The following is a 27,268-nucleotide window of genomic DNA, read 5'->3' as shown; positions in this document are numbered from 1 at the left end:
TCTATTAGCTCCCTTTAGATTATCTTTATTTCCTAGGCAGGCCTTCCTCTCACAGTATTAATAATCTCATTTCCCACATTTGCTTCTAATTGAGGTAACATCTTTATTACATCTTTATTATCATTGCATCAATTGCTCATAGAATCTCTATTAACTCCTCATAGAAAAGAATGAAGTTGATGGGAATAATGGCCGTCAGATGTAAATATATACATATATTTTTTCAGCACAGTTGCTATAATTTAGTATCTTCTGCATTAGCAATGGTATTTAAAGCTCAGTATGCAATAACCAGTTGATGTGACTTATTCAGTGAAAAAAAAACACACAAACACACTCGATCACACATTTGGACATTATCTGCCTGGATTCAGTGTTTCCTTGAACTGTACGTGGAATAATACAGAATGAATGTTATCCATTTGTACATAATATCATAAAGATTTTCCTCTTCAAGATATTAAATATAAGCCCTCTGTATTATAATATAGGTCACTGTCTTCATAGATACTGAAAATATTTGCTTTAACACTGACCTAGAGAAAATGAACACAAATCACAATTAGCTGGAGTCCAATTACACAGTTTGGTCTTGCTTTGCCATTTAATTTTGCATCATACCTATCAGTAAAACTGAATACGGTCTTCTTTCTTCTTAACACTTAAATGGTCATGCTCATTGCCTTAACAGTTAATATATAGAGAGGTCTTATTAAACTTGCTAGTATTGAGAGTTCATAATATCATCTAAAGTTACTCTAACAGTAGGTAAGATGATCCTTTTAGCACACATCTATTTCTACTCCATTTTAGTCCCTATTAAAGCAGCCAATATATGTGAAAATTTGTGACATGCTTAGCAGAGTTGTCAGTACATAATAAACATTTAATAAATGGCATCAATTATAATCATTACTATTAGAGCATTAAAATTGTAGCAAATCTGTGTAGCTTCTCTTGAAGTTCTGCAAGGTTGGCTTCCACTTAAAGAAACAGTTAAGGCATTTACACAAGATATAAGGCAGACATGATCTATTTAAAGGAAGGCCCAATTTAACCAACAATTCAGAACAGGTGAAAAACCAACTGAAAAGCAGCTGGCACAACCCCGAATGTGTCTGTAAAGACCTATTACCTGGCCAATAATGAGGGCCAAGATAGGCAGGGCTGTCAGGGAGGCAGATGAGCATTTGTTATGCATTATGTCAGTAACTCTGAAAACTAGTTTGAGCAAATTAGAATGAGAACTCCATAATGTCATCCAATGCCGGGCTGCACATACTGCACATGGTCATGCCATGGAAAAGTTTGTCGTTGCTAGCTTCTAACGGGAGATTCATACCAAGTGTGGATTTGGCAGAGTGTTTTCACCAAATCTTAGCTTCTGTAATGAACATGAAACAGCCTTCAACACGAAAGTTAAGCTCCCTTTCTAGATCGCCATCCTCAGGCTGCTGGATCTCTGGAATGGCAACATAAAGATATTCTACGTTTCTGTCTTATCTTAAAAAGTTCAAACAGTGACATATAAAATTACTAATGAAACCATCTAATTCAAGGGTAGCCAAACATGGATGTCTTTCCAAAAGGATGAGCAACGGGATGGCTAACATTTTAAAACGCTAAATTCTTACATGGGTTATTCTATTGAATCCTAACAGTGAAGAAAGTCCTATCATTGTGCCATTTTAAGAAACTAAGAACAGAGAGGACAACTAACTCACAGAGGGGTCTAAGAGACTGAGTGATGCTAGATACTGTGTGTTCCATTAAGGAACAGATAATCGTGTGTGACGTTGCCAAGAGTAGTGTCAGAATAGGGGTGAGAGAAAAAGCCACGATTCTATAAATGATGGAGAATAGGAGCTGAAAAAAAGAGTGGGTATCAACAAATTTTTCAATGAATTTGGTAAAGAAAAGGGAAAAGTCAAAAAAAGCGAGCAGTAGCTAGAGGTATACGTGGTACATAGGTAATGTTGCTTTGCAAGATTTCTCTTTTAAAAAGATTAAAATGTTTTAAAAAATACTGAAAATGTTAAAATGTGAATGAGAAGGGGCTCAGAGAAAAGGACATTTAAATATAAAGGAGAGAGGTAGAATATTCAAGGGAAGGTGGTGCTTGAGAAGGCAAAAACAGTGTATTGAGGGGAGAAGTAGAGTGATAAACCCTATACAGAGGGTGACCACTTGTCCTAGTTTGCCCAGGACAGTTCTGGTTTACACCTGTTGTCCTGGAATAATTATTAATAGAGTCCTCCTTGTACCTTCAAAAGTATCCAGGCTTCAAATTATATGATCACTGTACTTAGGAAGAAGGAACTTCCTTCCTTGTAATAGGAAGGAGAAAGGAGGTATGCTCCAGTATACACGAGTTAATGAGTTCGGTAGATGGAATTTGAGAAAGCTTTGTTGGTTTCTATTTCCTTTAGGAAGTAGAAAGTAAGTTTATCTTCTGAAAATACTTCTGTAAAGGAAGGTGGAGGGCTGAGAAGAGTGGAAAGGTTTTAAAATAGCTGTTGAGAATGGGAGAGATGATTCACAAGGGGAACTAGGAGTCCTAGGTAACATTAAAGTTTTAGTAGAGAATGGGACTATGAATATGGAGTGACATCAATGTGCCTCATTGCAGAAAATGCAGAATTTCAGAAAAAGTAGAATGCCAAATCCAAAGGCAAGATACAGGCACTGGAGTTTGCCAGGAAGGAAAACAGGGCAAAGGATTTGAGAATTATTGCAAGAGAATGGTTGAAGCAATTAATCATGGCATCTTTTCATACCAAATATATGAATGTAGGATTAAACACTTATAGCACCAGCAATATGACAGACAAGATAACATGAGTATCTTCCTACTATAAACACCCAGAATTGCTGGATTAATCATACAACCCACAGAATAAAATTATATCTCTCCAGAGGCCAGGAACGAATAGGAATTGAAAAAACAGCAGTAAGCTCATGAGCTGGTTCTGCACTGTTCTGGAGCCAATGGCACAGGTGTCCATCTCTATAACCTAGAATATTTGTTTTAAGACTCTTAAGGGGACAGGCCCCTGTGAAGGAAGGTTAGCACTGAGAACCTTCTAGAAAGCTTAGAATCACAGAAGTGAAAAGATGGACCAGAAAAATTCCATCTGATGGTACAGAAAGACAATACAGAGGCTTGTTTGTCTACCTGAATTCTAGGTATGAGAAAGAAAAAAACAAGTTTTCTTATGAATGAATCTGTATTCAATGCTCAGAACTATAATGCCAGCACCATCGGGTGTTCCCAAGCTAGAGAAATTAACATAAAAACTGGTCCTGGGCCAAAAATTTAACAACAAAAAAGCTTTAAAGAATACCTTACCCAGATTATATAGGATTTTCATAATAAAGCCACACTGAGGATGAGCTCACAATGCAAAATTATAGCATCCACAGGAAACAAGCTGCCTTAAGCGAGAGTTAGCCGACACAATATGCAAAGGGATCGAAACCCCAGGAAATTCAGCTAACACAATATAATAGAGAATTGGAAATAAATATGTTTAAATTAATTAAAGACACAAAGGGAGAAAAAAAAACAAAGAAAAATACACAAGAAGAAAAGCAGTTCTGATAAAGAATTAAATAATTTTAACAAATGAAAAACATGATTACAATTAAAATTCAATGGATGAATAATGGTATGTTAGAGATAGAGAGAGAATGCATGCATTAGAAGTCACCTCTTCAGAATTTAGAATTCAGCGCAGAGAGATGGGAAAGATGAAACTGAATTAAAGAAATAATTAAGGATATGCATTACAGAAAGCGAGAACAGAGAAAACATGAGAGGCTATATTCAGAAACATAATGACTGAGAACTTGCCAAAATAATGAAAGATTTAAATCTTCCAGTACGAGAAGCACAATGAGTCCCAATCGGTAAAAACAAAGAGCAGGTATATTAACAGTTTCAGACCCAGAATCATCATAATAAACACCAAAGACAAAGAGGTGATCTTAAACTATCAAAGAAAAAACATTACTTATAAACGACAACAATTAGGATGATATCAATAAAGAAACCAACACTTTCAACTATTCCTATTTTTTGGTATAGTGTAGTGGAGGTGTTTTTCTTTGTTCTTAATAAAAATCAAACTTTAAAATGTGTATACATTTGTCTCAATAATTTAATTCTGATCATTTATCTAGAGGAATTATATACATAAGTGTATGTTAAAGATTATCACACGGTTATTTATAATAGTAAAAACTTTTAAAGAATTTAAATTTGCAAAAAATAAAATAAATTTGCATCACTAGGAGACTGATAAAAGTATGTGAAAAAAATCTCATGCAGCTATTAAGAATGAGATCAATCTACATGCTTCAACTTCCACAATTACCCACCAGATATATGATTTGGGTCTGTTTTCCATCAATGAGCCTCAGTTTCCTCATCTCTAAGATAGGGTTAAAAAAACTAGCACTAACCTCTTAGGTTGTTGCAATGATTACATGAATTAATATATGCACACAGCAAACAGTATATAATTATTTGCTGTATTTATTATTACTTATTTAATAAGTACGTATATAGTGCTCTCTATGTGCAAGGTCCTGTTCTATCTCGTTAGAAATATTGACTCATTCGGAATATTAATGTGATCATAAGTGGAAAAGCTGAACAGTATGTTTTATATATTCTATATTAGAATGTATAAACTATGCTGTTAATAGGCATCATCTCTGCATACAGAATTACATAGGAGGTTAATGTCTATCATACGCTTTACATAGGTCTCTATACTTTTTGGATTTTTATAAAGAGGAAGAATTAATACATGTATTTATGTTTTGGAAAAAATTATTTCTTTCAAACATTATACTATTTTGAAAAAGTAACATCAATCTTTCTGTTCATTGGTTTGATATATTATTTTTGCAGTTCTGCTCCATTCTGCTCTAGAACAAACTCAGGGATGGGAAAAGTTTTGTCAAAGGCAATTGGTTCCTATGTTTAGATATTCACAACACTTGGCCATTGGCTGAAGAACTGGGGTTGAGGGTGAGGTCCTGATGAACAGAACATGAAACATGCCATTTCCTTAGGGAAAGAATCAATCCATAAAGACAGTAAGGTTGAGGCCTGCAAGAGGAAGGGAGCCACCTGGATGCAGTGGGAAGTGAAGGAGTGCAGAGGGCAGCACCTGCTAGTGGATTCTGCCCCCATTTGACTCTTTTCTCTTACTTTATGGGCAGACCTGGAATCTATGATTCCATAGTGGCTTGGAGGGTCCAACACTAAAATTCAATTTGGGTTCTGATTTCTCAATGAGCATTTTCTACATGTGGTTGGGTGTTATAGACTCAAAGTAAACAAAGGTAAGTTCTCATGGAAAAGGGAAGCACTACTGCTAGGTGAGAAGAACTATACAGGTATAATGATTTAACACTGCTGGAGAAGTATCTATCGTCTCCCAAATTCCATAGTCACTTGAAATGCAGAAGAGAGTTGTCCATCTCATAATGGTGGAGGCTCGTCCTTTGGAAAATTTAACCCCTGTCTCATGTACCTCTGTGACAATGGCCTTTAGGATAGGTTTCATGGCAGGATGTGATGAGGGCAAGAGAAATCTCCATATCATATTCCATAGATTCTAAGATGTTCATTTTTAAATATTTTACCATAGCTGGGGTGAATCTCAGAGACATTTGTTTCTTACACTCACCACTGGCTTATATTTGTTTTCTTTGTTGTACATTTTAATATCTCTGAAATTGAGATTTATCTTACTGGTCTTAAAGATGATCACACTTGGTTTGTGGTTTCTGCCCTCAAGCTGAGATCACTCTCCAAATTTGAGAATGAATATATAATGATAAAACAAAAATAAATCAATCATATTGGCTCATAAAGATTTCCTTATATTTAACTAGAAATACACCTTCCTCTTGAGATCATTTCTTTCAATCAGTTCCCCACAGAGATGAAAGCATCATTTTCAGTGGCAGGATTCCATGTAGTCCCCTCCCCCCTGCCACCACCAATTATATTTGCTGCATATTAGTTTCGTTAGGTTGAAAACAGAGACAAAGAGACTTTTTAGTGCCCCAAAGGAGGAATTCTAAATCAAGAGACAGTCTTATCTGTGTCTCCAATCTGCCTCATGTTCTACTTTAGGTATGGTGTGTATCCAAAGAATGATCCACACTGTCTCTCTTATGTATCTTTACTGAATCGGTCTTCTCCAAGTACTCTAAAGGCCAGGAAGACACACACTCAGTGGCACAGGGATGTGGCAACGGAATGGGATGATTTGGATGGCAGAGCTGGAGATTTTAAGGAGAGCTTGCATCATGGAGGCTTTAGATGACCTCTGAAATGCAAGTTTTTACTTTCCTAGTTTTGACCAGAGGGATATTCTTTAAAAAATCATGTTTAACAAACACTACACCACAGAAATGAACACTTTGAATATGATAATATTTTTAGCTGGAGTGGAGAAGTCACTGTAAGTTTTTTAACCATTAGAAAATATCCACTTAAAAATTTATAAATATCTAGGGGCGCCTGGGTGGCACAGCGGTTAAGCGTCTGCCTTTGGCTCAGGGAGTGATCCCGGCGTTATGGGATCGAGCCCCACATCAGGCTCCTCCGCTATGAGCCTGCTTCTTCCTCTCCCACTCCCCCTGCTTGTGTTCCCTCTCTCACTGGCTACCTCTGTCAAATAAATAAAATCTTTTAAAAAAATTTATAAATATCTAATTTTCTTATATTTCCCTATATCCTTACATGTTTCTTTATATTCTTTGACTTAGCTATTATGAAATGATGTATTTGGAGCTGAGTGTCGATTTTACTACTATCTGTGAATTTCACATTCAGACAAATTCTGCTTTGCGTATAGCAACTGGCTGAGTGTAGAATACTTGAGACTCCATTTAAAATAGACGTAGGTTGGAATATACTGGACAACCTGTCAATTGCATTTTCTATTATTTCTTGTTTACCCTTGGAGATTTAAGCCACAAAGGAAAAAAACTGGACAGAAGAGGAGCCGGAACCAAGGGAGGGTTCTCTGTCAGCAATCATCAGTGGGGAGAGGTGGCTGAGCCCCAGTACAAATGTAGATGAGAGCCCTTGAAGCAGACCAGGACCAAGAGGACCCTCTGAGGCAGAGGGTCACTGTAGGCTTCCCAAATGTTTAAACAATACCTCATTGGCAGGAGGCCTCAAAAAGCAGAACTCTGTCTCAACACTTGAGAGAGGCATTTTGGGGAGTGAGGAGGGAAGGTGAGCCACCTGGCGAACGTGAGTGGCCTCAGTGCATGAGCCTCATCACTTGTCAAGGCCCTTGAGTGTTCTCAGTCTGTTTCTCTGCAGTCTGAAAGGCCTTCCCATGTATCCTTAGGGCTGACTTGATCTATCAAAGGCTTTTTTGGGAAGATTTTTTGCAGACATGCAGTATATCAGACAACAACAGAATCCCAGAAGATAAAAACAAATTATACACTTATACATACACATATACATATCTGTATATATGCATATACATACATAAACATATATACATACATACATATAAACACACACACACACACACACACACACACACACACACACACACACAATGTCCCAGAGGCAAATGTCAACAGATTTAACTACAAGAGATTGGCACTGTCTTTAAATATGTTAGACTTCTGGCTGCCTTCTTTCCTAGAGGTCAGATTTCCTTATTGCATCTAGAAGAGTGGAAGTGATCAAGTAATGTGGACACAACATTTGATTTGCTTTTTCCTTTGTTTATGCTGCAGCTCTTAATATGACAAATGCCACAGAGAGAGGTATTTAAACCCCAACGTGTGCTGTGCTCTCAGTGATCTGCAGTTTTAATAAAATTTGCAGTGGTCCTGTTCCCGGCATCAATTCTACTTGCTTGATGCCACTAACAGGTTTGATTTGCTGTCATGAGTACCTTGTGTATCTAAAAACCAAACCAAAGAAAAAGGCATAAGTCTTTGATATCCCTGGGGGTTATCATGGGGGAAATTAAATCTGCATGATTAATAAGGTGCATGCTCTAAAAAAATAGTTCTATCCACTGATTTCCACTTTAGGGGCTATCGTGTTGCATTCCCATCTAGAAAGTCCCATAGTGCTTTCAAGAAACAATGCCACAGCGGTCCTTTAGTTGAACAGCTGTCACTAAAGTTCTCTAAGGAAAGAAAAACTTATATAATGATTAGAGCACTGAACAGATATGAAATCAAGTGGAAAAAAAACAGGTAGGCCCTCTTTAATTGCAGGTATGAAAAAAAATGTGCCTCAAAGATTTGTCTTAAATTGTTTAATATAGCGGGGACATTATATTATTTGAAATGAGAAGTTACTGTGACCTGAAATATGCATACTCTAATCAGAGTAAGCTTTGATTTTCATTTTTTTAGGTATCAAAATGAGAGCACAAGTTCAAGCATACATACACAAAAAAGGAAACATTCTTTCTCTTTAATGCATGGATTAATGCAACAGAGACTCATCTCACACTGTGCAAGATAGAGAAGGCCATACCTCCACTGGCCTTAATTTCAAAATGTAACAACTTTGAATCATGAAAAGATATAATAGAAAGCTATTAGAACTCGAGGGCAATACGGAATTCAAATACTATCACTTAAGTTATTTCCTTCAGGAATCAAACATATGACTTTCAAATTGTAATTAGTATATTCATTCCCATGGCTGTCAAGGTATAGTCAAGGCATGATTTTTAGAGGGAACTTAACATACTGGCTAATAACATGGGCTCCAGAATCTAGAGGAAACTCCTGAGTTCAGATCCTGGCTCCACCGCTTGTGGAATGTCATGTAGTTTCGTCTCTTTGTGCCTCAGTTTCCCCACCTGTACAAGGAGGTTAATAATACTTTGTACCTCATATATTGTAAAAAAGATAAACTAACATATTTAAAGCTCTTCTAAGACTGTACAGAGCAGTCACTCAGATAATAGTTATCAATGTTAGTTCTCAGACTAATGTAACTTCTGTGTGACAGAAGCAATGATTTAAAAACACTTGTGGAGATAATCACACTCTTTATTCCACATGTCATCTTTATCTTTGAGGTAGAAGCAATCAAGTTCAACGGCAAAAAAACAAAAAACAAAAAAAAAACACTACATTTTTCTTTAAAAGAGAGCTGATTTTTATTAACTTTGGTTCCATCAGAAGAGAAATCATAGGTTTTCAGTCTGAAGTTGTAATTGCGCCCCTCACTCCACAGATAGGAAACTCGAATACTAGAAAAATCAGTACTTTGTCCAAGTTAGCAAGGAGCTCGGATGCCTTGGTTCCCAGGGCAAGACATCTTCCATTGCCTCATTCTTGAGTCTTCTCTCTCTCTGTGTTGTTTCGTAGACCAGCACCCTGGAGTGCTCGCGTGCTTTAGCGGCAGATAGATCTGGGCGCTAATCCTGACTTTGCCACTTGCTAGTTACGTGAGGTCGGATGATTTACTCAACCTTTGCAAGTCTATTTCCTCATCTGGGAAATGGGGGCGATATTACCTAGAGCGTAGAGTTCTTAAAATGGACTACGATAGCATATATGCCGTGTCTACACGGGACTCCATGATAAATATGGGCTGTTGGTGGTCTTGTTGCCTGCTGTTTACATTGTTTGCATTCTACCCAGAGAATACTGCTGCTTAGGCCTCTCAGATTTCATAAATAGCATGTCAACATTACCAACCACTCCCCCTGTTTCCAAAGAACATAAATCTATCTTCAATCAGCAATGTCTTATACCTGCATGCTGGGTACTTGTTAGAGATTGTAACTTTGGTTTGGCCCCACTGGGACAAGTAGTAAGAGAAAGCTTATCTAAGAAGCTATAGGAAGATGTGCCTTTACCGGCAAATAGGAAAGGGGCTGTTTAGAGAAGATCTGTACAAAAAACATAGTATCCGCAATAGGAAAACCAAAGCAACCCTGGTGCACATCCTGAGCTTACCACATATTTTACTTGCTACAGAAATAGTGGTTCGCCAAAAAATCTTGTCAAAAATACCGATCATTCCATCATCCACTGCTTTAAGGTAAATCTTAAGTGAGAAATTGCTTTAAAAATGTAGTGCCTGGGTGGGAGAGGAATGGTCTCTCCTGAAATCGGCCTTTTGTTTCCCTCCTTGTACTGAGAATGGTGTACTTTATTTTTATTTTGTTTTTTGCCCTACATGACATGTATCTCAGAATCCAAGTCATAGTATCTGTGACATTAAACTGACTGGAAGTCTCCTTTGCCCTGATACTAATGTGTTATTTCATTTAATTTACTATCACATCATTAATTATATTCAATTTAAAACTTCTATGGAAAGAATTGGAAATACCAAAATTGATGGATTAGTACAACTCTCCCTCCAAGGCAGTGGTTCTCAAACTTCAATGCACATCAAAAGCCTCTGCAAATCTTATTAAAAGTTATAGCTCTAGGATGCATTCCCCAGAGATTCAGATCGAATAGGTCTGTGTTAAGGCCTGTTAACAATTTCCCAAGTGAACCTTACCTGAGTAGTCTATGAACCACACACTGAGAAACACTGACTTGAGGATTTCTACTCGGAATGTTTTTATTCCAGACAAAGCTTAAAAATTTAAGGAAGAAGTTAGCTTATCCATAACTCATAGGATAAAAGTTAGAATAAGTTTCAAATTTATTCATTTGTTGAGTGCCTACTAAACTTCATGGAATGAGATTATTCCTAAGGATACAGAGATAGAGACATGGCTCATTTCTGGAAAAGTTTTCAAATTCAGCGAGGAAGATGAGCATGCGAGCAACTGATTACAAAAATTCAAGTTTAACTGTTTGCAGTGACAGCAGTACAAGACAGGGGGAGATGGTGGGAGATCAGGGAAAGCTTCAGAGAGGTGAGGTCCATCAAGATTTTGATTGATGAACAGCAGCTCATGGTACATGGTGATATGATGGGGGAAGGGGAGAAGCAGATTTATCATGAGAGCACAGGCTGCTGCTGAGTCAGGGAGTAAAAGACAGACTACGTACGGAGTATGAGACAGTATCTGTTGGGGTGCCTTAAAAACCAGAATGGGCTGCAATTTGATGCACAGACTAACACTGAGATTAGAACACATGGTATCCCTTCTTGACAGGGTTTTCAAATGTCATCTCTTTAGCATGGAGACCTACAGTTTGGAGGGCTGTGGTCCAACTTGGGCATCTGGAACTCTATCTCAAAGACCACAGAAATGTTCCCAAGCCAAGCCACTTTAGAGAACCAGGACACCATGGTGCCACTTAAGCTTAAGGTTATAGCTCCTATTTCTTTTCCCAGTTACAATTTTTGGTGAGTTAAAAATAACAGTAATAGTAGTACTAATTTAAAAATAAAAAAATTCTTGTTCTTACTAAACTTTACTTTCTTTGATTGGTGTCAGAGCTCAAGTATCTTCCATTTCATGAGATTAGGTCCAAATGTTATTTAAAAGTAAACTAAGATTTTGATAAATGTACCATGTTATATAAGATGTTAACATTGGAAGAAGTTGGGTGAAGCGTACCTGGAAACCCTCTACACTACCTTTGCAACTCTTCTGTAACTCTAAAAGTATCCTACAATTAAAACCTTAAAAAAGGGTAAACCAAGAAAGGCTTCTGTCCTGGCAATTAAGCAGCTTGCATCTCCTCCCATGAAAACCAGAATATATGCTTTTTTAAAGAATGAAAAACACGAATCACAACTGAAGTCCAACTTCTTCATTGGCTTACAGTTAAACTTCTAATATATTTTCAGAACCATTTTAACCAAAATATTCTTAATAGTTGCTCCCTCTACATCTAGGGCTGAACTAAAAACAAGTTAACTTTGTGTGGCTCTTATCTGATTTACTTGATAAACACTTCATGCTCATGGTCATTATTCACCATCCATATTTACAAGCTAGGAAAATGTTATGATCTCGAAGGCCACAGAAATGTGTCCAGCCCAAGCCACTTGAGAGAATCGTGATGTCACAGAGCCAGGCCAGCCTTACTTTGAAGATGCAAAGGAAGGCTGCTTGTGAGGGTGCTGTGTATGTTTTCCAACGGAGTCTGCATTCTGGTTCCTCCAGAGATGGAGCCAGTGGATAAACCTCAGGCATCGCTCTGCTTCAAAGGAAACAGAAGCGTAAACAGTGGCAGCACACCAGGGTCGGGTTTCTTTGCTTTAGCTACCAAGACGCGAGCAGAGAAAATCCAGGTATTTACTCAGGTTTATTATTATTATTGTCACATGTTCTTTTAATGATTGGAAAAGAAAAGCAGAATCTATCCAGAAACAGTACCACGGAGTCTCCTTATGATTACTTTTCAACAATCCCCTGGGCCAATTTCTTCAAGTAAAAAATAAAACAACTAAAATGACCTTTTTTGCTGCCTGTGGTGCTTGTCTTCTACGAGGCATCTCCAACGCAATAATTCTTAAAATGCAATGCTAGATGAGACAAATGTAGCCTATTTAAGAATGGATTCAAATAATCTAGTATTGATTAGCATTCATGTTTTAATAATAAGGTCTCAACAATGGACTTCTCTTTCTACAGAATGATTCCTCTCTTTTCAGATAACTGAGGAACGGATTTAAGTACATGCTTTTAACACCTACAAAAAGGGTCCTCAACACGATCAATATCTGGAATGTAGCTCCCTAAGGCAGACTGAAATTTAAAAATAAAATATACCTTCTTTTTTTGAAGGCAGATGGAGAAATAGCTTTCATCAGTCAGGAAGATACCATGAGCTAGAAATAGCTCTGAAAAAAAAAAAAAATGAAAAAGAAAGAGCTAGAAGACCTGGCTTCAAAATCAGCCTCCAGTACTTTCCAGCTGTGTGTTATTATAATACATAAAATATATATAATACATATATATAATATTTATACATAACATATATTATAAAACTGTGCTTTATTAACTGCTTGGTGCAAATCATTTCATTGAAAAATGAAAAAGTCCTAGAATGGTATCCTGATAGTACCAGATGTTCAGAGATTTCTTTAAGGCTTTGCCTTTTAAGAAAAATTATAAACAATGCCATTCTACAAAGAGCAAGAATGTAAAATAGCAGCCTCCACTGAGACTTTGGCCTAGGTGGCCAGATTCCTGTTATCTTCTTGGCTCTTCTCACTCTTGCTGTCTGAAGAATGGGAGCCATCCCACAGTTCTGCCTGTTTCCTCTTCTGGTCTCTTTCTTCCTCTCCACAAGGTCTACATGATGTATGTGGATCTTACTGACTGTGTTCATTTCTGCTTGGGAATCTTAAGGGCTTTCCCTCCTTCCATATAATAACACACTTCCCCTCTCCAAATTTCTTCTCCAATCAACTAATATAGTGAATTGAATAGGAAAAATTTAATTTATCTTTCTTAAAATCAAATCATACCCCCCACACACACACACTCACGTTCAAAACTGAAGAGCAAGTATAAAAACAAGTGTTGGATATTCATGATTTTCAATGAAATATGACCTAACTGTATTTTTATATAAATGCAAATAAAAATAGTATAGTCACAGAAGTAGAATATTAGAAAGAGTCTTACCATTCTTTGAATTCGTAAGACTCTCTATGTATGTGTTAGTTTTAGTTCTGGGGGTAAATTAAGATAAGAAGGTGAGATAAGAAAGTCCAAAAGTTAGCAATCAGCATGGTGAACTGGAGCTAGCAAGCTTGGAAAAACGAAAATATTTGATGGATTTTTTTTTTTTTTTTTTTTTTTTTTTTGGTCCAGTGTATAGGAATAGACACTAAGTCTTGTGGGTGGTAATTACAAGGAGACTGATTTTGGTTTGATTTGGAATATATTCCTTTTTTTTTTTTTAACGTATTTTAAATGGGTTGCTATGATAGTGCTAAGTCCCCCATAAATCAAAGTATTCAAGAAAATAATGTATATACTATTTAACTCAGATGTTGATTATATCTTAAATTATTCCAATAAGAGAAGTCTCTGATTCTCTATTATAAATGTCTTATTGAACAATTCCAAGAAAGTAGAAAAGGAAAATGAATCAGTACCCACCTCCTCTTTTAAGTATTTTCTTTTTTCTATAAGAGACCATGCTAAACTTTAGGAGGAAAAGAAAACAACAAAAGTAAAGTATGCTATGCCGTTCCCTGCCTCCGCCCTCCAACGGAGATTACACATCAGTTTGGAAGACAAGACTGATCCATTACACATAAAGCAGTTAAAAGGGAATAAAGACCATGAAGTCAAATATTTAAAAATTGATAGGTGGTAAAATAGTAAGTTCAGAGGTCAAGACGGATCATAGGCTAAGCAGGCACGATGCATGGAAAAACTAGGACTATAGTCTGACCTCGAAATGACCAACAATCTCATACGTTGAATGAGTGTACTCAAGCTTAAATGGGTTTTGCAGATTATTCTTGCATCATTTTTTCTAATTTAAAGTAATCTCAATTGTGCATGCATGCGTGTGAATGTGGTACATACTTACATAAAAATATAAGCATGCGTAAACACATATGTATAGAGCTGTATATCTGCATTTGTGCTTAGAAAGAAACTTCGAGAGTCTCTATATGAAAACATAAATTCAGGTAGAACTTCTAGGCCTCCTCCTAGGAAAATGGCAGATCTTAGACAATTTTTCATCTCTTGACTTGGTTCTGTAGATCCACAGGGGAGGAAATGGGTGCATTCTTTCAAAATTTCACACTGCTCCCAATTCCAAACAAATCAAGCAAAATGAACAGCAGTAACAGCAATAAGTACAAAGTGATAGCAGAGGGAAGTCAGCATGGTCTTCGTGGTATGCTCTCAAGTGCAGCCCAGTAAAAGATCAAAGCAAACTAATAATTGCAAAATGGAGAGAAGACTAAGAATGGACCTGCACTCGTTCCAGAACCCAAAAAAGAGTAGTGTACGAGGAAAAAAAAATGATGAGCAAATAAGATTCTCAAAATTTACCGAGGCTGGACAAAATTTTTGGAGATAATAGCCACCAGAATGAAGACACTTCATATTCCAAGAGTCCCATGCCCATGCCCATCTCAGCTACTCATAGATAGTTACTTGGCTGGTGAAAAACAAAAATAGTAAGATTTGGAAAGAAGCACAATTTTGTTGAGGAACTAGGAAAACACGCCCAGCCCAAAGGCGTTCAAATGCAATTTTTCAGGGCTAATCTGGCCCAAGCAACGACCTTCATTTATTTTTCCTGATTTATGTCTGTGTTAGAAACCAGGGATCTCTATAGTTTCAAGTGTCCACATGACTGGTTTTTAGTATGAAAAAACTGGTTTCAAACACCAGGCACTGTTAGGGGTGTTGTTAAAAAAAAGTTGATTTTCTTTGTTTAGGTACATTTGACAGAAAATTTCTAACTCTCCTTTTAACCATAAATCTATTCAATTTAACAACTTTAAAGTCGTCTCTGACCTTGAAAAAATAAAACAGGAAGGTGCCACTAACTTGGTTGGTGGGGACAGGGAATGTTCAATCAGAATAAAATTTAAAAGGGGAAATGATAAGTTCTCTTACATTTAAGAGGACTGGGTATCAAGCGCAACAAGGAGGGTTTCTTGCTATGAAGCAGGTTAGAACAGGGAATTATGTCTGAAAACTGACTGGAGTATGGCGTCTCTGGCTCTGAACCTACAGCAAAGCTCTGAGTCTCAGACTCCCTGTCTGGAAAATGGGCTGAATAATATCAATTTATGTTTAATCACAGAGACAGGATCAGGGTTAAAGGAGATAATGTAAACCGTGTATGCAAATACCCATAACCTGGGAAGAGCTATGCAAGTATGTTCTTAACATTCAAAGTCGTTAACAATAGCACTGCTACTTTATACTTATGAACGAATGCTGCAGTTGGCTCGTCACTAATTTCAAGAAGAAAGGTCTAATTGGACACAAACAAACTTTCAGGAAAGAAAAAACAGAGCTCCATGTGGGATCTCCATTTGATATAGTTATTATGTTAAACATTTTGGAACCATTAATTTGGCAGTTGTCTCTTTTCTGGGATAAAAAAAAAAGATGAATTCTCAATTCTGCATACCCAATGTAGACATTTTCATATTTTTTTTTATGGCGTGCTTCCCTGGTAGTTTCCTACAAGATAAGGTTTGCTCCTCCCTGCCCTCTGAGCTGCCTCCGGGAGTGGGTACGGAGGAGAGCAGCTCTGTTGGTGGTAGACTCTGTTCTGCAGGAACCCCCTAATCCTCTGTTTACCACAACATGAGTCTATTGCCATAGAAATGATAGTTGAGATCCCAGATTCAACCTCACTGACTTCACAGCAGGGCCTTGTAAAAGGAGAAGCCATGCTAAACAAAGGGAAAACACGATTTAGCAGAATAGTAGGCAGTCTGTTGCCTTGAAAGAAAGGGTAATTGTCAGCATTAAAATAAAAATGCATGAATGAGCTATGTTGTTGGGTATGCTGTAGTTTATCTTCTGTGTAGTACTGCCCGACTAAAGTGGTAATTTGAAATTTTATGTCATTTAATAGCTTGCTTGTAAAGGTCAGCAGTTTCCCTTGATTGCATTTGTTTCTTATTGAAATAAGAAACAAGCAGATTCTAATTAATAGTGTTGCACAACTGATGTTTCTGTGGTCAAAGATTTTCCCTTTTCATGATATGTTGTTTTTGTTTGTGTGTTCATTGTGTGTGTTTGTTTTGTCTTGTATCTATTAATAGAAGAAAGTGAACCTGAACAAGATACTAAAGGTATTTTTTTTTCTTTTTGCCCTGCTTCTTTTAAATGTATTTATTTTTGCTGACCTTGTAAACAATTCTAAGTGCCATTATTTTTTTTAGGAAATAACAAACGATGTACGGGAAATATTGTTGGCATGTGACTGAGTGTTATTAGATGGCCTGGTTTATTTTATAATGTATTTATTGACAATTTACTTTTATTAAACTCGGAAAATGCAAACAAAATGACATAAATCAGCATGAGAATAAATCTCACACAGATTGGAATAGAAAGTTACCTTTTGACTGAAAGCCTTTTTTTGGGGAGGAGGGAGGATGTTACAATTTTTGAAGGAATGTAAAAATGTTAAGATGCCAGCTTAGGTTTTTACTGTTACTACTCCAAGAGGACAAGTATTATACAACTGCTCCAAACCAAATCAATCAAATTTAAATTAATTTTAATTGCCCACAGACATATACATATATTTAGTGGAATATGTTTAGAGGAAAGTAGCTGGACATCAAATTTGTTTGGGGGGAAAACCCTACTTTGTAGAATAAGGGTTTTTCTTCCAAGAAAGCACCTTCTATCTGATTAAACTTTATGCTGTCCTAACCTAAAGTTTATGTTTTTTGGATAAGATTCACAAGTTCCCATATAATACAGTTTGGCTCTAGGAATAAACCTTAGGCTGGTAGTATTCGAAATAGCACCCCCTTATCTTAGGATCTCAAATAAGATATTTGAGATACTTTTCTATTTCTTTTTTTTTTTTTTTTAAGATTTTATTTATTTATTTGACAGAGATAGAGACAGCCAGTGAGAGAGGGAACACAAGCAGGGGGAGTGGGAGAGGAAGAAGCAGGCTCATAGCAGAGGAGCCTGATGTGGGGCTCGATCCCATAACGCCAGGATCACGCCCTGAGCCAAAGGCAGACGCTTAACCGCTGTGCCACCCAGGCACCCCTACTTTTCGATTTCTAAACATCAGGCTGCTTACAACGAAATTTAGATGAAATCATTTCACCTGCTCCTGTGTGATTCTTTTTGTTTGTTTTTATTTGCTTTCACTTCAACTCTATCAGTCATTGCTGGTTAGAATCAAGTAACCTAAAAAACAAAAAACAAAACAAAACAAAACAAAACCCTCTTTAAGGGACACTAGAATAAAATAAAGAAAGGAAAAAATAAGAGAAAATAAAATCCATGTGAGCTCATTGTGTCCTTTGAAATAATTACTCAGAAGCGGCATTTATAAGGGACTTAAGTTTCTTCTGGTCCTCCTGCCTTAACAAGAAAGAAGACGTAATTCATCTCAAGCCAAACTGCTTGTTCATTTCGGGACTTAATTTGGGTCCCCTGCCCTAGGCTCTCCATTGCACCACCACTGCAATTTCAGACTGAATAATAGCTCTATCTCCTTACTACAAATTCAAATTACCCCTTCGAATGACAATCAATAGTAAGATTTATTATGTATTCGAAAGTGCTTTAGAAAATGGAAAGAGAGAGGGAAGGAGGGAGGGATGGGTGAGAATAAGAACATAATATAGTTATGTTATAAAGGACTCTGGAATCACTAGCTACTTAAGCCCAATTTTGAAAGTACAATTCCCAACCTGCAGTTAGTGCTGTAAATTTACCCAAGAGAAATTAAAGCTCAAAACTCATGAATAAATATCACGAGAGAAAACCCAGGGATAAATAGATTGCCCATGTCTATTTCCCATGATGCAGATGAACAATGATTTGCTTGCCCACAGGAATTGGAGAATAATGGATAAGACTATAGAAAGAGTTGCATCATGTTTTTTCTTTAAAGATCCATACCAAGACAGCTGTAAACATTTCCCAAATTACTAAGTAATGCTGTACCCCGTCTATTAAGTAACTTGTTTATGTAACAAAAACACATTTATACTGTTTTGGATGCAAATAAAATGCACAATAGGGATATTCAATGGACATTTTACTTGATATGAAATATACCACGTTACTTTTAGAACTGATGGCCTAGAACGCATTTTCAGTTTGGGGCTACCAGCAAAGTAATGGGAGTTTATTACTGAATTACATCTAAGTTTATTATTACCAGTGGATTTTCATCCATGGAGGTTAGTCTGGCATTTATTTTTAATTGCAACTGGCCTTATTGTTTTCAATGTTTGATAAATATGGTGGAATTTCTTTCATCCCTCCACCTCTTCTGCTTGGAACTGGTAACAAATGCAGATGGGTATAAAAATATCAGTTTTATTGCTGATAAAGCTGGACTGAAAAATAAAACTTTCTACTTTTTCATCCAAGAACTAGACTAACATCTGTTTCCTCATCCTCCTCAGCCCCACCCCACTCTTTAACCTTCCACCCCAAGTTGTAGGATGGAGAAGCCCTGAGCTGGGACACTTGCTGCACATTAACACCATACCCTTGTTGTTTGAGGGTAGCTGGGAGAATGATGGCCCCAAGAAGGCTGAGATACTCATAACATAGACAAGTCCCTTTCTCCAGTCTCACCAATCAGAAGAGTCACTCATTCATTTATTCATTCACTCATTCAACAAATATTTATTGAATGCCTGCTATGTACCATGCAGGGCTCTATCTACCTATCAATCAGCCTGTGTTAATGAACAAAGCAAGCTCTGCCCTTGTGATGCTTACATTCCAGAGGAGGAGACAGCCAACAAACAAATCGATAGTTATGACATGGTGTTAAGTGCTATGAAGAACCACAAACAAGGGTAAGGGAATGTGTTGAGAAACATTTTGATAAGGAGACATCTGTGACCTTCTCTGGGGGCAGGAGGAAATTGGCAGGAAGGGTGGAAGCCATCTTTCAATACTGAAAAAAGGGGGCAAGTTCCTATTTTATCTTTTGGCAAGAATGTGGGTGTGCAGAAAACGGCTTCCCTTTTATTGCTGGCCTTTTCCCCCTCTTCACCCACTAGACTTAACAATATGTGTGGGGAAGTTGGAGCTGGTGTATTGAATTAAGAGCATGTAGACTGTGACCTGGTGAATGAGGGGCACAAGCCACCCACACAAGCTTGGCAAGGAGCTCCCTCAGCAACCCAGTTCCCACTTTGGGGAAGTGAAACCCATGGGTTCATTGTGATTGAAGGCGTAGTTTCAACATACCCACAGAAAGGAAATAGAATCACAAGATTTATTATTTACAAATCCTAGAAGCCAGGGTCTGGGGAGCATGCTGTGAGCCCAGGGAAGGGAAGTCCTCTGACCCAGGTCACAGAGAAGGAGAAAGAGAGTGGGGTAGCAAGAACCTATACTTAGAGGTGATGAGGACAGAGAATACTAACTTTTCTAAGGCTTCACTCTAAGTGGTTATTGTAAAAGGTGCCCAGGAAAAGCAAAGTGGGAACTTTTGATGGACATCCTAAACTCAAGTCCTTATCTAAATGTCTAGACTCTGGGTGTGGTAGGGTTATCACACTATAAAATGCCAAGGCAGCAACTCAGAAAAACAAAGTTGTTTTTTTCAAAAGGTGTTTTTCTCATCACACAATGAAACCCTGTCTCAGCCAAGGGTATACCTGTCCTTTTGGAGGAGGAGACCAGAAGTTTATCAGCACACTCATACCTTCACGAAACCACTGCAAATGCCAATATTGCTCCTTCATGTACCATCCTGTGCCCCACTGGAGCCCCCAGAAGGTTCTGATACGGGACAGAGCAGTATAGTAAGTAAATTCACTGCAAGGCCATGTTGACTTTATCTTATTTACTATCTCACATTATGCCTAGCTGTGTTGTGCAATATAGATCATCAAAAGTTCTGCAGTGAGCCCAAATGATATTCCAAATAATATACCAGCCAACAGGAAAAAAAAAAAAAAAGCTGTAAATTAGAACAAAATAAATCCTCCCTTATTCCTGCATTTCCAGGAAGAATTTACAGTCCCCAAATGAAAACTCTTGCCTCTATAAATTAAAGCAGAAACAGTGTCTAGATTTCATTCTTCTCCAATTTCTTAGTCGTCTTCTGTTTAGCCAGAAGGCTCTCTTTCAGGTTCAAGGGTACAGAGTTCTCTGCAGCAGCTGCTGGCTACACTTTTCCAGTGCCTATGGGATTGAAATAATCCCACTCCCAATCTCTAAAAGATCCTGCTTTTTTCAGATTCTGAGAGGCAATGGGACCCATAAGATGATGAGTACAGTAGTGTCACACTCAAAAAATGTAAGACACACGAGTATAGCCCCAACCCCGACAAGTTCTTTCAACCAAATGATGAACATGGACTCAGCTATGTTGTGCAACCTAGGTCTCCATCATTGTTGCCAGAAAAGGAGAAAATACCTGAGAGCAGTCAGTCTGTGTCGGTTGTCAAGAGTCCACAACCCGTGAGCTTAGACTAAGTTGGGAGAAATCTCCCATCAGGGGGGCAGATGGGTCACCGTGTGTCACTCTGGTATATCTGAAGAAATGTGCACTGCCTCCTCGCTGGCTGGTCTTCCTGAGAAATTTAGAATTTCTAGTGAGGACAGCCTCAGTCACTTAGTCTTCATTGACACTTTCTTCAAACTCATTCATTATGTGACTTTTTATTTCCTATTTCACCTTGAAGCCTGGCTTTTCTGGAACTTCAGTCAAGGGACAGGCTTCACTCCCTCTTTTAAAGTGCTATTTTTATCCCTGACTAGCAGAACTCACTTCCTAATTCGTGGGCCAGGTGCAAATGACAATGATCTTAATTCAAAAATCACTAGTAATTTTAAGGCAAGGACAGCAGCACGTTAAACCAAGCATGGGCCCCTCTTAGCACGATGCCCTGTGAGACCATACAGGGCCACCCACTCTTGGAGCCAACCCTGCTGACCACTATGGCTACTGCCACTCACTCTGCTAAGAAATTTCTCAGGCTATATATATCACCTGCTAGGGAAAATTTTCCCTTATGTTGTTTCAACTCAGAATCATCCCTCATAGAATTTTGATCTAAAACTGCTGTAGAGAAGCACCTGGGTGGCTCAGTTGGTTGGGCGTCTGCCTTCAGCTCAGGCCATGATCTCAGGATCCTGAGGTGGAGCCCTGCATCAGACTCCCTGCTCCGTAGGGAATCTGCTTCTCCCCCTCCATCTGCCCCTCATGCTTGCTCGCTCACTCTCTCTCTCAAAAAAATAAATACAATCTTTAATTTAAAAAAAAAAAAACTGTTTTACACGTTTCTGAGGCTCTTAGGACTGATGCCTCTGCCAAATGTTCCTCCTCAGAGCCTTACTTTTCTTCAGTTATGGGGTTTTCTAAAACTTGACACTATTTAAATGGCAGAAGTGTGTGTCTCATCACGTGTTTCCTGGAACTGTGGGGCAGGCTCCACAGCAATTTTTTTAAATGTTATTATAAAATTTTCAACCTTAACAAAAAGTAGATACGGTACTAAAGGGAACTCCCATGTTCCCACGACCCCCAGCAACATAATCAACAGTCTACCGATTTTGCTTCCTCGCTTCACCTGCTATGTCATTGCTGCTGGTTTCTTTTAAAGCAAATCCCAGATATTAGTTCAATCAACCAATATGCACATTAGCAAAAGGACTTTTTTTTAAAAACATAATCACGTTACCATGTTCATTACTCTACCCATCCCCAATTAGCACTAACTTCTTAGTATCATTTACTACCAGGACTGCAATTTTTATCCAGTTATCTCAAAACATCTTTCTACATCCGATCTGTTGAATAAGAATCCAAACAAGATCTGCACCTTGCATTTGGGGTTATGCCTCTGAAGTCTTTTTAACTGTATAATAATTCCCTCTTTCTCCTACCTCCCCCCCCCCGGTACAAGTTATTTATTGAGAAAACTAAATAATTTGCCCTACTGAATTGTCTGTATTCTGGATTTCAATGAATTGCATCCCCATAATGATGTCTAACCTGTTCCTTAACCTCTGTTTTCTGTAGGTTGGTAATTAGACCACAAGACTTTTTAAAAGCAGGCTCAGTTTTGTTTTGGGGGGTAGATTCAGCATTGTATTTTAAACATTTGATGTATTTTTTTTAACCACTTGGTGCCTTAAAAATGGAGCCTTCCTTGCTTTTCCTTTCTTCCAGCTTTTGTGCCCAACATTGTGTTTCTAACATCCTCTTCTAGATTCCATCTCTTAAGAGTCCTCAATATCAAGAGGAGGTTGAATTAATCTGTACCTGCAAATCTAAAATTAGAATCTGAAAAAAGGATTCGGTTGTCACATCATATCTTCCCTGAACTTTCTCTTAATTAATCAGTAGGGATGCAGTCTCAGAATGGAATATTAATTATCTATTCTTCTGCTCACACTTGGCCTAAAATATTTCTTTCTTTTTGCTCCAATGTGCTCATCTCATTCTCTACAAAGTTAGGCAATTTTTTTCTGTCCTCCCACTATGATACAGTTGAAGATATAAAGCATTAATTAATTATTTCATTAATTCAAGTAAATACTATTACTTTGGTCAGGCACTCTTCTGGGTACTGAACAAAACAGGCTAGGTTTTTGGTTGCTGAGAACTCACAATCTACAGGGGTTGGGGGAGGCAAACAATAGACAAAAAATAACTTCAGATAGTGGTAAGGTCTATAAAGACAATAAAACAGGGTGATAAAAAGTGAATGGGGGCAGGTTATACCTTATGTTGGGTGGTCAAGGAAGGCCTTTCTGAGGAAATGCCACTTAACCAGGGACTGGATGATACAAGGAACACACCACACGAAGATCTGGGGGATCAATGCTCTAGGCTGAGGGAAAGCATGGACAAGCTCCTAAGAAGGGAATAAGCTTGGAGTGTCCTAGAGTGGTGAGAATCATGGGGTTATAGCATAAATGGCTTAGAAGCCAGGGCACGGCATTTGGTATTATCCTTAATCCAGAGGGCACAGGGAAGGAATTTACACAAGAGAACACGATTTGATTTGCATTTTAGAAAGACCACTCCCGGGGCGCCTCGCCTGGGTGGCTCAGTCGGTTAAGTTAAGCATCTGCCTTTGGCTCAGGTCATGATCCCATGGTCCTGGGATCAAGCCCCACATCGGGCTCCCTGCTCAGCTGGGAGCCTGCTTCTCCCTCTGCCTCTGCTGCTGCCCCTGTGTGTGCCCTGTTTCTCCCTGTGTCAAATAAACAAATAAAATCTTTAAAATAAATAAATAAAATAAAGACCACTCCGGCTTGAGCATTCCCTATAGGAGTCACTCACCACTTCTGTTTTCCTAACAGTTTTTGCCAGAATCCTGCGGGCACCTGAATCCCACAATGTCACATTTGGCTCCTTTGTGACCCTGCGCTGCACAGCAACAGGCATCCCTGTCCCCACCATCACCTGGATTGAAAACGGAAATGCTGTGAGTGCTATCTGTATGGGGGCTTGTCTGGGGAAGACTCATTGAAGAGGAATTTCAGTATAGACCACATATTTGTGATGTTACCCTGATCTCTGTCATTGGTCCCACCTGCACCTCCATTTTTCAAAGCTTTCTAGGATTTTCATCCTACAAGTCACTGCCCTAGAAACTGAACTTCATGGGTTCGCTTCTCTCCTTGTATCATAAGGGAAGAGTAGAAAATCAAATTTTTCTTCATGCTTTTGTGTAAAAGGGAAGAGGTAATAATTCCTTCCCACACAGGTAAAATAATTTTCACAAAACTCACCAGCTTAAGAATTAGTTCACAGGAGCTGGAGGCTACTTTGATGAAAAGTAATCCGGAATTAGAACCCATACCATCAGTTTAACATTCTTTCATTTTTTATACTGATAATAATAACTAACATACAATAAGTGATCACTATGTGCCAGGATCGCTTCACATATAAACACTTTACATATAAACATTCATTTATTCATTCTACAAATATCTATTGATTATCTCCTGGGTGTTAGACACTATTCTATGCATTATGGATACAAGAGCAAAAAAACGAGTGAAATAAGTCAGTCAGAGAAAGACAAATACCATATGATTTCACTCATACATGGACTTTAAGAATATATAGAACCGACGAACACAGTGGAAGACCTCTTCCAGAAAACCGGAAGAGACAGTGAACTCTAGGAAACAAACTGAGGGTTACTGGAGGGAGGTGGGTGGGGGGAAGGGATAACTGGGTGATGGGCATTAAGGAGAGCACTTGATGTAACTGGGTGTTATACACAACTGACGAATCACTACATTCTACCTCTGAAACTAATTTAAAAAATTAAAAATAAAAAAGTAGTATTTTCAAAAAAAACAAAACAAAACATGTGAAGTTCCCTGCCCTCAAAGAGTTTACATTATGATGGGGAAAGACAAACAATAAAATAAAACAAATAGGAGAATATTCTATGCAGGGAGTATCAAATACTGTGGAGAAAAATAAAGGGGGAAAATAAGAATGTGCAACCTTAAGAGAAAGATTCCATTTTCAATAGAGCGGTCAAGGAAGCCTCATTTAAATGAAGACATTTGAGCTAAGACCTGAAGGAGCTAAGGAGGAGGCTATGTAAATAACTACGGGAAGAAAACTGGGGAAAGTCTCTAAGATAAAGTTGCACAAGGTATGTCAGAGGAATAGCAAGGAGTTCAGTGTGACCAGAGGTTAAGTGAGCAAAGAGGAAAGAAGTAAGGGGTGGTTTAGGAATTAGGAGTCATATAAGCTTAGGTAGAGCGTTGAAATAAATCTGGCTTTTATTTGAGTGAGATGGGATGCCATTTTAGGTCTCTTTCTATTATCAGCTTTCCTGCTGACTCTTGTTCATTGTGCTTTGTTTCCTTGTGAGCCTAGCTATCTTTGACTACCTGCTGTTCACTGTTTTGGGGGAAAAAAAGGTCAGGGATTTATCTGAGGTCTAGATAAAGGTACTTCTCTCCAGAAAGAATTTATTTCTGCCAAGGACCAGAGGCAGCTGCTTACCTTGGACTGTCTTAAACCTAGTTCAAGGTTTGAAGCTCCTTGGTCATCCCAGATAATTATAACTCAGCCTGCAATTCTCTGTGGACCATTTCACTTGTAGTTCACGTTGATACCTCCCTGATATCTGATTCTTTGAGATTTTGGTTTATCATATCTCTTATTAGACTTCTCACCTTTATGGAACCTGAGTTTTGATTTCGGTCTCCTCACTCCTCAAAGGAAACACATTTTTCTGGGTTGGAAAAAATGTCTTAGGGAGAATAAAAGCTTCTAAGTTTGTTATATCTGGTAAAAATATTTTTCCAGAATTTTAATTTTTTTCAGTGTGAGAGTTGGTTTGATAACCCAGCTTACCAATATCTGAAATAAGAATCTTTCATAGATTATTGTCATAATTATATTTTATAGACTTTAACCACTTGTCTATTTATGTTTAGTTTGCATTCGGTCCCTAGTTTCTGATACCCTTTATGAGGTTAAAGATATTTATTTTAATCTTAACAAATGTTTTTAACATAAATATATGTTAAACTCAATAAAACGCCTTGTCATTAATTATTTTAACTTTGTGATGAACATGTAATTTTTCACTTTAAATTGGAAAGTTTCCTTTTCATTGTTTAAAAACATTGCTTTTTTTTTTGTTTGTGTTGTTTCAATTTGCTGTAATTTTCTTTAGGATTATCGCATCTATTTTCAAAAATGGGAATAGTCTAGTTTTGGGGAGCTATCATGCTCAGGTTTTGTTAACAATATTATGCCAGCCCTACAGAATCAATTGGCAAGTCGATGTACTTTCTTTTGATACAGAACTCAAGGGAGGAACTTGAGATGCAAATATCTCTTAAATTCAGGGACATTTTCCTCTATTGTATCCTTAATAATTGCTTCTTTCTTCTCTGCATTTTTTTCCTATGCAGAGCAGGAAGATTAGGAAGAATGTAGTTGTACTGGAAGTTCATTAGACCTCTATTAAATAAATTTATTTTAAAACTACAATCTTTCTAATCTTTATGCTCTGCTCATTTTTGTGGAGGGACAGAGGGAGTCCTCTGTAACCTGTCAACGTTTCCTCAGGCTCTAATGCCTACCATAAATGTCCCCCACAAGAACCCACTAAAGAAAATCTTATTCACAGGCTCTAGTCCGTGGACAGCTTCCTCAGTCTAGTGTTATACGCACTCATAATAGTTCATAACATTCTTCCGCTACTTTATTGTCTCTCTCTAAGTCTGCTCCTACTTACAGCCTTGTTATCTGAACTCTGGAATTTTCCATGACTCTATTGGGAAAATTTATCCATTCTCCTCTCAGTGAACTTTAAGGTTTCAGCGACTTGGTTGATACTCATTTTCTATCAACTCAGTCACATCTCTTTGTATCTTCCAGAAATTGCTGAAAATTTCTGGCCCTTTGATTATGATACCCTTCCATCTTTCCAGAGATTTATTTTTCCTAATTTTAAGTTTGAGTTATCTTTTGGGCTTTTGGGTAGAAAAAGGAGAGTTAAACATGTGGGCTGAGCTTATCTTTGTAACTTGGGTGCTGAGCAAGCATGACTTGCAATGCAATACAGCCTCATTTAATATCTTCTGTTTCTTTTAAGTCTCTTCAGCAAGTCGGCTTCTTCTCTCATCACTGAGGCCTACCCCAGGCAGGCCTGTGA

The 27,268-nt window shown here is 37.9% G+C and overlaps 1 protein-coding gene across 1 annotated transcript in view; it reads left to right on the top strand.

Annotated features, from left to right (window-relative positions):
* Nucleotides 1-27,268, top strand: part of MUSK (muscle associated receptor tyrosine kinase) — an 87,420-nt gene that overhangs the window by 21,279 nt on the left and 38,873 nt on the right. Inside the window, exons 6-7 of the mRNA XM_045814835.2 lie at nt 16,709-16,738; nt 23,928-24,052. Coding sequence (XP_045670791.2) covers nt 16,709-16,738; nt 23,928-24,052 — 155 coding nt within the window. The remainder of the gene's footprint in view (nt 1-16,708; nt 16,739-23,927; nt 24,053-27,268) is intronic.

The sequence above is a fragment of the Ursus americanus genome, chromosome 18 (genome assembly GCF_024610735.1).
Source record: "Ursus americanus isolate L20-20 chromosome 18, mUrsAme1.1.p, whole genome shotgun sequence".
Lineage (NCBI taxonomy): Eukaryota > Metazoa > Chordata > Mammalia > Carnivora > Ursidae > Ursus > Ursus americanus.
This window is presented reverse-complemented; position numbering and strand designations above follow the sequence as displayed.